The 14,940-nt window shown below is 40.4% G+C and overlaps 1 protein-coding gene across 1 annotated transcript in view; it reads right to left on the bottom strand.

Annotated features, from left to right (window-relative positions):
- The window catches only part of POLRMT (RNA polymerase mitochondrial), an 83,479-nt gene that overhangs the window by 21,835 nt on the left and 46,704 nt on the right, over nt 1-14,940 (bottom strand). Inside the window, exons 10-14 of the mRNA XM_056562741.1 lie at nt 12,730-13,515; nt 12,523-12,645; nt 9,374-9,496; nt 9,113-9,292; nt 8,947-9,033 (exon numbers count right to left, since the gene is read on the bottom strand). Of these exons, the coding sequence (XP_056418716.1) occupies nt 8,947-9,033; nt 9,113-9,292; nt 9,374-9,496; nt 12,523-12,645; nt 12,730-13,515 (1,299 nt within the window). The remainder of the gene's footprint in view (nt 1-8,946; nt 9,034-9,112; nt 9,293-9,373; nt 9,497-12,522; nt 12,646-12,729; nt 13,516-14,940) is intronic.

The raw sequence follows: 14,940 nt of genomic DNA, 5'->3' as shown, positions 1-14,940 counted from the left end.
AGAGGATTTACAATAAAAGAAAATCCCCAAATCCAGGTGTGCAAACTGTGTGGCATCATACTGAAGACGGCTGGAGGCTGTGATGCTGCCAAAGGTGCTTAAACTACATAATTGGTTTGAATATGCAATAATACAATAGTTTAGTTTTAATAAGTTAATAAACATTTCCAGCATTCTGTTTTCACTTTGTCATTATGAGGTACTGAGTGCCGAATGATGGGAAAACGTGAGATTGTTTTATTTCAAAGTAAATATATTGTTTTATTTCAAAGTATATATAAACAAAAAATTTAACCAGTCTTAAGAAGACTAAAAAAAGATATCCACCCATCCCTATTCATTGGGTTTGTGAATTAGATTATTATTATTTTTTTTTTTTTAAATCAACTGGTGCCAGAAAGTTAAACAGATTTGTAAATTACTTCTATTAAAAATCTTAATCCTTTAAGTACTTTTTAGCAGCTGTATGCTACAGAGGAAATTCTTTCATTTTTGAATTTCTTTTTTGTGTTGTCCACAGTGCTCTCTGGAACTGTCCAGCATAGCAACGGTTTGCTATGGGGATTTTCTCCTGCTCTGGACAGTTCCTGATACAGGCATCAGGTGTCAGCAGAGAGCACTGTGGACAACACAAAAAATAAAAAGACTTTCCTCTGTAGTATACAGCTGCTAAAAAGTACTGAAAGGATTAAGATTTTTAATAGAAGTAATTTACAAATCTGTTTAACTTTCTGGCACCAGTACATTTAAAAAAAAAGTTTTCCACCGGCGTACCCCTTTAACCTCTTCAGGACACAGGGCGTATGGATACGCCCTGCATTCCGAGTCCTTAAGGACCGAGGGCGTATCCATACGCCCGTGGGAAATCCGGTCCCCACCGCTAGCCGGTTGGGGACCGGAGCCGGATGCCTGCTGAAATCATTCAGCAGGCACCCTGGCACATCGCCCAGGGGGGTCCTGAGACCCCCCCCATGTCGGCGATCGGAGAAAATCGCATGTCAATTCAGAAATGCGATTTTCTCCAATTCCGGGCTGATCGGGTCTCTGGTGACCCGATCACCCGGAAAATAGGGCTGATCGGAGTTGTCAGCAACAGCCCCGATCAGCCTAAAGGATTGGAGTGAGATCGCAAAGCTGCGATCTACTCCTATCCCCTGCCATTACTCAGAACGGAGTTCTGACCAATGGCAGCGCAGGACAGGGGGTTGCCATGGCAACCCCCCGTTCTGCCCGCCCCTGGATGTCGAGGGGCTCTGGGAAGAAGATGGAGGCCGTACCTGCAGGAGAAGATGCCTGGGGACCTGGGATCTTCGCTGGAGCCTGCTGGATCCTGATCAGGTAGGGAATCGACAGTGGGGGGGGAATTGAAAGTGAAAGCAAATCGATCTTTACTGTGGCAACCACTAGGGGGGCCAAACTGCAATTCCCAGCATGCCCAGAGAGCCAAAGGCTGTCTGGGCATGCTGGGAGTTGTAGTTTTGCAACATCTGGAGGGTCACAGTTTGGAGACCACTGTTACAGTGGTGCCCAAACAGTAGCCCTCCAGATGTTGCCAAACTACAACTCTCAGCATGCCTTGACTGCCCAGGCATGCTGGGAGTTGTAGTTCTGTAACATCTGTCCCTTCAGATTTAGCAATTTTCATGACATTTTTGAAAATTGCTGCTCTACTTTGAAGCCCTCTAATTTTTTCAAAAAGCAAAAGTATGTCCATTTTATGATGCCAACATAAAGTAGACATATTGTATTTGTGAATAAAAATAAAACATTTTTGGAATATCCATTTTCCTTACAATTAGAGAGCTTCAAAGTTAGAAAAATGCTACATTTTCAAAATTTTCATGAAATTTGGGGATTTTTCACCAAAAAAGGATGCAATTAACGCCGAAAATTTACCACCAAAATAAAGTAGAATATGTCACGAAAAAACAATCTCAGAATCAGAATATTCGGTAAAAGCGTTTTCGCGTTATTAATTTGTAAAGTGACGGTGGACATAATTGCGAAAAAGGGCTCAGTCCTTAAGGTGAAAAAGGGCTGCGTCCTTAAGGGGTTAAACCTGTAACCTCCCCATACAGCCCTCCACACATGCACAGTTATCTTCAATTCACATGCACAAACCAATAACCAATATCTCAATTCATGCAGATCAATACAGACTTTATATGCAGATTTACATTAACTCTGCAGATAGAGTATGGAATCTCTTGGGTTATCCTACTATTTATTAATAAATCCACAAAAGGAAGAAAGAGATGTCTGCACTCACCATTCAAGATGAAAAAGTAGTGGACTTTATTGAAGAGATGTCCATGTGTACAACATATTCGGACGCATTCGATATAGTGTCCATATACAATACAAATTCAACCAGGTGCAGGGAGGGAAAGACAGCTATCAGCCGGAGCGTAGTAGAACGACTGTGCGGTTTTGCCTCAGTGCCGCATCATCCGGTTCCTGATTCCTTGGATTAGCAACCAGGTATATATGGGAAAGGGGGAAGAGGGGGAGGAGTGACCCTTCACCAAACATAGATACAAGGTATACATGTTAAAACCAGATAGAAATCTTAAAACAAATTTTTATCCTGCTATTTTATAGAAAAGAGCTGAAATAATTTCTTTAGTTTAGACCTAGGGGGCCTAACGCTTGCAGTTGTTGTGGAATATGTTGTATGCCTGCAAATTGAATATCCTCAATTTTTACGTTATGGTAAGCATCTATATGGGATATAAATCTAGTGGCACCTATTTTTGTGCGTAGAGAATATAAATGATCTCGAAATCTAATAATATTTCTTCCAGCTTTCTGGCAGAATGCTGGGGTGCATACTTTGGAACAATTGTACCATGATAATGTTTTATGTTCTTTTGACCAACTGCAATCTAGTCATGCCTTGCCTAGACATAGTTTCTTTAAGTATCTACAGCTGCGTCATGCACTAAATGCTCAGTTTCCGTTGGGGAGTCCACCCATCTCTGCCTTTCCACTGATAGGGATTCTCAAGTCCCAGGGACCTAGGGGACTGGTGTCCATCCTCTAAACGTGTCTTATCCAGGCCAAGAACTCATGCTCACAGTTGCCATCTGTTCAGTACTGGCAGTCGCGCATTCCAAACTTAACTGGGGATGACTGGGAGGAGATCCTATCCTCACATATGCTGGTATCCCCGGCGGCCAACAATAAACTTATCCAATTGAACATTATTCACTATAGCTACATTACCCCCGTTAGACTCCACAGAATGGGACGCTCTGACTCTGATGCCTGTCACTGTTGTGGTGCCATCAGAGCTGACTTTTGGCATCTCCTTTGGGTATGCCCCCAAATTATGTCTTTCTGTCAGGATGTCCTCCGACTTCTCGCTCAGATTGTGTAGCCCTCCCCCCCCCCAGCTGACCCTCTAATCTGTCTATTTGGTGTATTAAACGAAGAGGTGTGGACGCATCATGTCCGCACGTTCTTGCGGGAAACTTTGTTCTTGGCCAGGAAGGCAGTCGCACTAAAGTGGATGGACCCGCACCCGCCTACCCTGTCTCAATGGAAGGCTCTGGTTAATGCTGTGATACCCTTTTCCCACATTGTTTACAAAAACAGGAAATGTCTGGGTAAATTCCTTTCAGTGTGGGGTGCTTGGTGCTCCTCTCCTCTTACCCAATGTACGTACTCTATGTCCACTTCTCACGCTTCGTAACAGTACTGCCTAATTAGTCCTTATACTGTATAGTTTCCTTTTAGTTTTCTTATATGTCCACTTACTAAGTCAGTGCCTGTTCATCCTATGTCACCTGTCTATTATTTCTTATACTCGTTAACCATTATTCTCTGGATGTATGGTGGTGAATACCCTATTTGGACATCTTGCTGAGTTCTAAGTTTACATGGCAACCATTCGCCGGTTGTTAATTTGTTTTCTTGTTCTCTTTAACATATTCCAGTTACCCACTGTGTAGGCCTCTGTGGATTGTACCTCAAGATTTTGTAGTTTACATTTTGTACAAGTGACCTTATCCATCAAGGCCTTACTGTCTTCTGCTTTTTGTATGCCATCACTACCTCTGAAGGGCCATGTGGCTGCTGGTTGTTTACTTTTCAATAAAACTAATAAAAACATTAAAAAAAAATTTCTTTTAGTTTTTCCTATATAAAAAAAGCCACAGGTGCTAACGAGACAATAGACTACAAAATTAGATCTGCAAGAAATAATTTGAATTGCCTAGTTTTATATATATATATATATATATATATATATATATATATATTTATTTATTATTTATTTTTTATAATGTATTTACAATAATTGCAAGGGAAATTGCCAACTGGAATATTTTTAGTGAACCAATTAGATTCAGTATGGGTTTTTAAAACGTATTTATTTTTAATGTAATCTTGAACATGTACCAATTCGAAAGAATGGCGTTTTTTTATTATATTATTCATAGGGCTATTATCGAATCGTTCCTCTTACTTTTTCTTTTATGTTTGTTAGGAATTAAAAGCTCTTTTCTGTCTCTGTGTTCCGCTCTAAGAAAATCTTTTTGAATGATAGATTCAGGATATTGTCTCTCCACAAGTCTTTTTTTTCAATTTTTCTGCTTGTGTATAATATTGGTTATTATCACTATTAATTCTTTTAAATCTGATGAACTGTGAATGTGGAATATTGTTTTTTACATAGTAAGGATGTGAACTTTGATAATGCAACAGCAAATTTTTTGCTATTGTTTTTCTAAAGACTGTAATTTTTAGTTTAAGTTCATCTATATTAAGTGAGACATCAAGAAAACATCTTCCTTTTGTGGATTTATCTGTGGAATTGCTGGTTCTACTATTGTTTGGCACCCGATTGATGATATTATCACTGTTTACCAGGTGCGCTACTGCTGTACTGCATTACTAGCTGTTCCTATAGTGTGCAGTGCCCATCCCCCACACTCTTTGTCTAGTTATTCTACTTCTGCTGTCTCATGGATGAGAGCACGCACACAAGATCAGAAGCTATTATGGAGGATAATCCTGATAACAGCACTATGGATACTGCCATCAATACATGGAGGGAAGACAACGGAGTGTATTTTTTGTCCTGCGAATCCATGGATGAGCTCCTGACACTCAGCCTAAAAGCGCTGGAATTTCGTATCCAAACTCTTGGAGAAAAGAAACACGTATTTATCTGCCTACATGGAATGTAATAGAGCCCCTCGAGGTCTGCGGTTTTATAAACGACCCTCACAGTTTCAAGATGACCTACTGTTTGTTGAGGAATGGAAAAAAAGCACATTTAAATCATGCTCTGAAATGACAAAAAATGATCTTAGAAAAAAATCAATGAGAATATGAAAAAATTACTACAGAACTTCTACAAGCAAAATCAGAATTAAAGAAAAGCATGTCTATAACTCAATTTAACATCTTCAAAAAAAAAAAAGGAAAAAATAAATTATAAAACTCAATAAAAGAAACATATGAAAAACTCTCATGTAATCCCACCAGTAAAATTATGAATAAACTTCAGTCTTTTTTAAGAATTTCAGTTGAAAAAAATATTCTCACCGAAAAAACAGCTGCCAAATTATTGCCAGACAACCCTAAACCTGCAAAATGGTACCTGCTCCCTAAAATTCATAAGTCGCTGACCCGCCCCCCCGGGATGTCCCATCGTCTCGGGGATCGGGTCAGCGACCGAAGCTTTGTCTAGTTTTCTCGAATGGTTAATCTCCCCTCCCCATTAGCGATACTAGTGACCTGTTAAGTAATTTAGAGGATTTCATCTAGCAGGAATCTTATGTGTTAGTATCCCTAAATGTAGATGCACTCTACACCCGCTTCCCATGGGAGGCGGGTGTACGAGCCATGACACATTTTCTCTCCTATTCCGGAAAATCAAAGGAATTTAAAGATTTTGTTGCAGAAGCATTGCTTTTCATTCTCAGTAACAACACGTTTACCTATGATGATGTATGGTACAAACAGATACATGGTACCCCAATGGGATCCCCGGTATCATGTATCTTTGCAAATATTTATCTTGCTATTTTCAAGCTAACTTATGTCCACACTCTCAGGAAGCCCTTCACCCGTTTTGTGAAGCGGTTCCTGAGATATGTGGATGACATTTTAATAATTTGGGATGGTACTAAAAATGATTTTGAAGAATTTGTTAAATATCTCAATAATAATGACATGAACATGTTATTTACACATAAATATGGAGGAAAATCTCAAAATTTTCTTGATGTCCTACTTAATATAGATGAACTTAAACAAAAAATTACAGGCTTTAGAAAAACAATAGCAAAAAATTTGCTGTTGCATTATCAAAGTTTACATCCTTACTAGGGGTGTAAGAAAAAAAACGATTCACTCGATTTATTGCGATTTTTCATTTGGCGATACTGTATCAATTCAAAATATTTTTGAATCGATCTTTTTAGTGATGTGGAATTCGTATCTCCCGACGCCCGGGACATGCAGTTCCGGGCGCCAGGCAGGTGAATTTTTCCGGCTCGTGCAAGCAGGGCTGAACCTGACAAGCGTGGCGGCGCTCTGGGTGTACGGAATGGGCTCCCGACTCCTGCCCGCTCCATATTCTGTGGCCCCTGGCTGATTTCTGTAGCCGGGGGCCGCCGATAATAGCCAGCATGCCGCGGCTGGCTATTAACCCTTTAGATCGTCGCTGTCAAAGCTCACAGCGGCATCTAAAGGGACCTGTGAATGCTCCCTGGTGGGCTAGTGGGGTGGATCAGCTGGACTAGGCTGGCTGGACTAGGCTCTATAAATGGATCACAGAGCAATGGAGTTCAATAGAACTCTATTCATCTGTCTGAGGAATCTAATGATTCCTCCTAAAAGTCTAAAAAAGTTTTAATAAAAGTTTAAAAGAGACACATTAACCCCTTCCATATTAAAAGTTCAAATCACCTACTATTCCTATATAAAAACATGTAAACATAATAAAAACAAACATATAAATCGCAATATATAGTTTTTGAGACAGAATCGGGATATATCGCGATATATCGTATCGCAAACAGAAACGAGATATATCGGAATATATCGTATCGTCAAACGTGTATCGCGATACGTATCGTATCGCCAAATTCTTGCCGATTCACACCCCTAATCCTTACTATATAAAAAACAATATTCCATTTTCACAGTTCATCAGATTAAAAAGAATTAATAGTGATAATAACCAATATTATACACAAGCAGAAGAACTGAAAAAAGACTTGTGGAGAGACAATATCCTGAATCTATCATTCAAAAAGCTTTCCTGAGAGCGGAACACAGAGACAGAAGAGAGCTTTAAATTCCTAACAAACATAAAAGAAAAAGTAAGAAGAACGACAACATTTTTTTTCCGTCCGATAATAGCCCTATGAATAATATAATAAAAAACGCCATTCTTACGAATTGGTACATGTTAGAGCAAGACCTAAAAATAAACCGATAACCTTCAGAAAAAATAAAACAATTCACGATTACATAAAAAATTTTAAAGTTTTAAAAACCCATACTGAATCTAATTGGCTCACTAGAAATATACCAGTCGGCAATTTCCCTTGCGGACATTGCAATTATTGTAAATACGTTATTTTAAAAAAAAATTATCTACAACTAGGCAGTTATACTGTTAAAGTCAATCAATTAATTTCTTGCAGATCTAATTTTGTAGTCTATTGTCTCATTTGCACCTGCGGCTTTTTTATATAGGAAAAACTAAAAGAAATCTTAATATTAGATTTCAAGAACATTTATATTCTCTACGCACAAAAATAGGTGCCACTAGATTTATATCCCATATAGATGCTTATCATAATGGAAAAATTGAGAATATTCAATTCGCAGGCATACAACATATTCCACAACAACCGCAAGGTGTAGACAGACACATAAAATGATTGCACTGTGAAGCAAAGTGGAGTACGAAATTGAAAGCGTTAGGCCCCCTAGGTATAAACGAATTAAATTATTTCAGCTCTTTTCTATAAAATAGCAGGATAAAAATTTGTTTTAAAGATTTCTATCTGGTTTTAACATGTATACCTTGTATCTTTGTTGGTGGAGGGTCACTCCTCCCCCTCCTCCTTTTCAATATATACCTGGTTGTTAATCCAAGGAACCGGATGATGCGTCACTGACGCAAAACCGCACAGTCGTTCTATTACGCTCCGGCTGCCGGCTGGTAGCTGTCTTTCCCTCCCTGCACCTGGTTGAATTTGTATTGTATATGGACAATAGATCTAATGTGTCCGAATATGTTGTAGACATGGACATCTCTTCAATAAAGTCTGATACTTTTTCATCTTGAGGGTGCGTTCCCACAGGGCGTATACGCAGCGTATTTGACGCTGCGCAAAATTTATGGCAGCAGCGGGAAATACGCTGCGTATCCCTTGCTCACTATACACACAGGGCTTTCCGGCGGCAGCCCTATGTGTGTAGTGAGTTTTGGAGGCGGGGCCGTGTGCCGGCGTGACTGTAACGCGCGGCCCGCCTCCAAAACTCACTACACACATAGGGCTGCCGCCGGAAAGCCCTGTGTGTATAGTGAGCAAGGTATACACAGCGTATTTCCCGCTGCTGCCATAAATTTTGCGCAGCGTCAAATACGCTGCGTATACGCCCTGTAGGAACGCACCCTAAATGGTGAGTGCAGACATCTCTTTCTTCCTTTTGTGGATTTATCTGTGGAATTGTTGGTTCTACTATTGTCTGGCACCCCATTGATGATATTACTGTTCACCAGGTGCGCTACTGCTGTGCTGCATTAATTGCTGTTCAGTGCCCATCCCCCACACTCTTTGTCTAGTTGTTCTACTATTTATTAATATTGACAAAATTCTGTGAATCTTGTGCCAGCTGCACAGAACAATACCTTCTTATCACTCGAAGACTTGTGATGGAAAAAAAAAATTCCTTTTATTTGGAAGGTTAAGTTACCTGAATAGATCTTGTGCCTGAAAACATTTCTTTTAGACTAGTGAACACTTGCTGGACCAGATAATGGGAGGCATCCCAGACATATTGCTAGAAGAAGAAAAGTGTTTTAGTTAGGAGCAGGTAAGAGTCAGCAACACAAATTTTTTATACACCCACCCCCACAAACCTGTGGAAAAGAGTCCATTTCTCGTAGTCTTTTTTCAATCTGAAGCCTTCCTCCATATCGAGTCACACCATACACCACAGTCATTACTGTCTGCTTTACCACTTTACGCCCAATGAACCCTTCAAGTACCTGAGCAATTTTTATTCCTTTCTTGGCGTCAATCTTACGGAATTCCTCCACCTGACAACGAGAGGCAGAAATGAAACCACATCTTACCATTTTACCTACGGACTTGACATTGCAAGTTAAGTGGAATATTACCTGTTGAGCAACTCCACTATATACATCCTGAGGACTCTCACTGGGCATAAGGTTCACAGACCTGGCTCCAATTTCATCTCTTCCCAGAGCAGCATAATGCTGGAGGCCATTACATGATCCATCCTATACAGAAAATTTACAACAATGCTATCTTAAAGAAAGTAGGCTGAAACAACGTAATTAAATAAGTTCAAGATGAGAATCACCACACATATCCTACACATAACCTTGAATGCCTGATTGTTTTTATTTTATTGGTATGTCCAGAGATATAGAATCTGGTCAGAGGACCAATGCTAGCGCCTGTCCAATGTCCAATGGAGGTGGACTGGTCTAATGAATCACATTTGTTTTTTTGTTTTTACATCATGTGGGTGGCCAGGCCAGGCTTGGGGTCTGGAGGACTTTGGGTCTGGAGAGGGACTTGGGGTAGAAGAACTTATGGTCTGGAGGAGGACAGAGGGGTCTGGGAGGGACAAAAGTCTGGAGGAGGAAAAAGGGGTATGGGGGACAAAGGAGTCTGGAGGACTTAGGGTTCTGGGAAAAACAGAGCGGTCTAAGAGAGCAGGGGGACAGAGAGGTCTGGAGGAGGAGGGGTGGGATTTAACCAAACAAAGAAAAATAACTGTGTGTGGTAGTATTTTCAGGGGCATAGTGTTTGGCTGGGTTATGGTCAGGGGGCACTGTGTCTGGCAGTTATACTGATTATTATTTTGATATACAAAATGAGGATCTGTTGACAAAGTATGGGACCAATTCTGTCTGGACATCACACTCTGCATTGGGAAGATGTAGCAGGAAGAGGTCACAGCATCTGAACCAGATGAAGGAAAAAAGGAGACAACAGAGAAGTCACCTGTGAGTCACTATATCATTGTGTATTCTGTCTGACTAGGTGACAATGGGTAAAACTCAACCCCAATCTGTGGCTTTTCAGCTGTTGCACTCCAAGTATAATGGGAGCTGTAGCTTGGCAGCAGCTGGACCCCCACCAAGAAATGGGCTGCATAGTCTAAAATGCCCAGGTCTATTTTTGATCCCAGTCTGGACCTGCAGGTATCCATTGGCATTCAGTGATTCAGTGAAGAGAACATCTTGCAAGCTGACTTCAAGGGAATGCCAGCAAGTACGGAGAATAAAATGACATACTGTATTTCAGTGTTTTCACTTGTCCATCAATAGCAGCAGTTTGTGATGGTTAAATATTGCAACAGATTCCCTTAAAGCAGTATTCCAGGATTTTTAAACTTTTAATAAAAAAATGTATGTGCCCCTGATGCAAAGTTATGTATGCTGTCAATTAACTTGTATTACCAGTCTGGGAGTGAATGGGGTTTTTGCATTTTCATGTCCCTGGAGCTTCTGCATTCTTGTGCACTAGGGATTACTGTCCCTTCTTGAAACCCTGATGATGTGTATCTTATCTGTATGCAAGGCTGTACCTGCAGATAGTGGGGATGCATTCAACACTCTCACGGTGGGACATACAAATGGGCCCTATGAGCCATCAGGGGGCTATCACGTCCGGTAAGACATAAAGCAGCGAATCCCCCAGTAACCAGGTGACTTGCGACGTGTTGACTCAAGCAGTACAGCAAGAATGGAAAAGGCTGAGACCAGAGTAATCCCTAGTCATATATAAAAATACCTGACTCACTGATTCATCAACGCCAAGCCTGAACCCTTGGACCTAGAGACCTGAAATTCCACCCTTAAAGGGGTGAAAAAGGGATTGTTTTTGTTTTTTTTTAAGTCCCATACAAGTCTATGGGAAATATATGATACTGCATAACTTCCAAACGGCTGGAGATATTTCGATAATACTTGGTCACATGTTACCTATATGTACACTTAAAATATAGGATGCAAATCAATGGGAAATGTATGTTCCCATATAACTTCCGTACGGCTGGAGATATTTCAATACCTGGTACACATATTACAGGTCGGGATATGAGGACAGGATGGGAGGTCAGAATAGGATGATCGAGATAGTATGATCGGGATAGGAGGTCAAGATAGGAGGATGGGATATGAGGAGGGGATATGAGCACTGTTGGCAGTATATAAGCAGCACGAGAAGGCGGGTTCCCCTGCGCGCAGACTCGGTAAAAGTCCTCAAAGGATGTCAAAGTAAATGTATGTTACCCCAAATTTAACGTGATCGAAGCCGTGGGCAAAAGCTAATTATATATATATATATATATATATATATATATATATATATATATATAAGAGAAGGCCTGACTCACTGACTCATCAACGCCCAGCCTAAACCCTTGGACCAAGAAAGCTGAATTTTTAAGAAAGGATTTTTCGAAATTCAACCCTTAAGCGGGTGAAAAAGGGGTTGAACATTTGTATGGAAGTCCGTCATTTTTTAAGCTAGAAGCATGAAACTTTGTTTGTAGGCTAACAATTAACACGTATTTTAATGTTTTCTAAAATTCCACCCCTGAAGGGGTGAAACGGGGGTTCAAACTTTGTATGAATTAACCCCTTGCCACAGAACGCCGGGTATACCAGATGCTGCGGCACAGGAGGGTTATGAAGCAAGCTCGGGACCTGAGCTCGCATCATACCTACACGGTCCTGGCTGGTATCAGCAGCCAGGACCCGTGGCTGGCAGATGTCCGGCATTAACTCTTTAGATGCGATCAAAGTTGAAATAATTCTGGTTGTTTGGATGCCCGTAGACTTTACCCAGAGCGGCCTCATTACTATAGGATCGTAAAAAGTAGATCTATTTTACCCCAAATTTAACGCGAGCGAAGCCGCAGGTAAAAGCTAGTGTATAATAATGCAGAAGCTAAGTTAATTGACACCGTACATTTGGCATTAGCAGCTATTGCTTAAAAGTTCAAAAATTCTAGAACACCCCATTAACAGTCATGGTTGATCGCTGTATAAAGTTGGAATACGCCTCTCAAATTGTGGAATACCACTTAGCTATTTTGGTACGCCAAAAGATCATGACATAGAGATTGATATATGCAGCCTGTGCTCACTAACAAGATTACATAAGATGACAGACAGGTTGCTGTTGGCTGCTGCTTTTGTAGAACCTCTTTTCTCCTTGTATCTCCTGAGTCTCTGAATACCAATGACTACAAGATGACTTTTGCCACAAAGTGAGCTGTGAACTTTACCTGGTGAACAGGAAAATGAGAAATGTATTTAGTAGGATCTGGAGAGCGGGTTGCATTTGCAACTTCCATGCAGCATGCCAATGTCTGCCAAGGCTCATCTGCCTCTATCCACCATTTCCTACCCTGCAGGAAAAAAATAGAAAAATTAAAATAATGAACAGAAATATGGTGAAAAAAAAGGGAATTTTTTTTAAAATACAATCTCACAGTCAGAGGTCTATCAGCAGAGTCTAGTATGTCATCCATGATTTCATCTGCATACTGCTTCCGTTCTTGAAGAGAGCTTTTTTTCTTAAGCCCAGTAAGGTTGATGAGATGAGTCTTCAACCAATCTAGACCATTTGATCCTAGTGGTCGGCCTTCAGCAAACAGCAGCAAAGCACGTGTCACGTCACTTCCTAAATGGTTAAAATATGGAGGGCAAGGATAGGTACGGCCACGGAAGTCCATGTTGTGAGGGAACCAAAAAATCTGATCCCTCAGGTGATTGGCAATAGACAGTTTATACAGAGCATCCATTCGCAGACTAAACATTTCAGCAGCTTTCTTCCTGCAACGTGATTGCTCCTTTTGATATGACAATTTGTCCCAGGAGCTCAGTGCCCCTAGTTTTTGAACTGGAAGAGCAGGAGCTTCTGAGAGAGGTGGAGGAATGTCCAGCTTTTCACTGCCTTTATCATTAAAGATGGACACAATAATATCAAGAATTGGCTGGTTAATCCGCCATGCACATATTCCAAGCTGGTTGAGAGAATCTAGCACTGGAAACAGTTGCCCTGGTGCACTTTTTTCCAAAAGTAATAGATGCTGAACTGCTCCCTCATTGCATCGCATAAGCTTGGCAGGAGAAAGTAGGTAGGCTCCAAAGTGGGGAGAAGTCCAAGGCAATGGAGGACATCGCATAGGCATTACAGCAGTTTCAAAAGTTAGTAGCATCTCTCCAGCATCCAACAATATTTGGCTGTAAATTGGGTGTGGTTTGATGAGGCCAATCTGAGAACAGCAACATATGGGTATATCAAAAGTAAGTAAAATAACACAGGAAATATGTAAAAACGTTTAAAGGATAAGACCCCCTTCACATATGTCCCTTGTCTGGTAGCCTTTCCCTCCAGCACTGTTAAAAAAAAAAAAAAAAAAAGCTTTGGAGGGAAGATCTGATCCAATTTGTTTGAATAAGACATATTACATTACATTTAGCTGGCATGTCATGTTGGACACCAAATGGTTAGATATGCCAAACAGGGGAACGCATCTTGCTGCGTTCCCCTGTCCGACATTTAGAAATAATGGAAACCAGATGCTAAACAACTGATGCACGTTGGCATCAGTTGCATGGAGTTTTAGCTTGGGTTCACTAAGCCGGACTTGTGAACCCAGCCTTATAGGGGATTTCAAGCAGTATGTGCTTCCACAGGAGTGCAGAGGCTGTTTATCCCATTAAGGACCAGGGTTTTTTCCGTTTTTGCACTTTCATTTTTTCCTCCTTACCTTTAAAAAATCATAACCCTTTCAATTTTGCACCTAAAAATCCATATGATGGCTTATTTTTTGCGCCACCAATTCTAATTTGTAATGACATCAGTCATTTTACCGAAAAATCTACGACAAAACGGGAAAAAAAATCATTGTGTGACAAAATTGAAGAAAAAACACAATTTTGTAACATTTGGGGGCTTCTGTTTCTGAGCAGTACATTTTTCGGTAAAAATGACACCTTATCTTTATTCTATAGGTCCATAAGATTAAAATGATACCCTACTTATATAGGTTTGATTTTGTCGTACTTCTGGAAAAAATCATAACTACATGCAGGAAAATGTATACATTTAAAATTGTCATCTTCTGACCCCTATAACCTTTTTACTTTTTTGCATATGGGGCAGTATGAGGGCTCATTTTTTGCGCTGTGCTCTGAAGTTTTTAGCGGTACCATTTTTGCATTGATAGGACTTTTTGATCGCTTTTTATTCATTTTTTCATGATATAAAAAGTGACCAAAAATACACTATTTTGGACTTTTGAATTTTTTTGCACGTACGCCATTGACCGAGCGGTTTAATTACTGATATATTTTTATAATTCGGACATTAGCACACGCGGCGATACCACATATCTTTATTTTAATTTACACAGTTTATTTTTTAAATGGGAAAAGGGGGTGATTCAAACTTTTATCAGGGGTTAAATGATCTTTATTAACTTTTTTTTTGCAGTGTTATAGCTCCCATAGGGACCTATAAAACTGCACACACTGATCTTTTACGTTGATCAATGGTTTCTCATAATTAATCAATGATTCTGCCGCTTGAATGCTCATGCTTGGATCTCAGGCACTGAGCAATCATTCGGCAATCGGACAACAGGAGGCAGGTAAGGGGAGCCTCCTGCTGTCCTACAGCTGTTCGGGATGCCACA

This window comes from Hyla sarda, chromosome 1, assembly GCF_029499605.1.
Source record: "Hyla sarda isolate aHylSar1 chromosome 1, aHylSar1.hap1, whole genome shotgun sequence".
Lineage (NCBI taxonomy): Eukaryota > Metazoa > Chordata > Amphibia > Anura > Hylidae > Hyla > Hyla sarda.
This window is presented reverse-complemented; position numbering and strand designations above follow the sequence as displayed.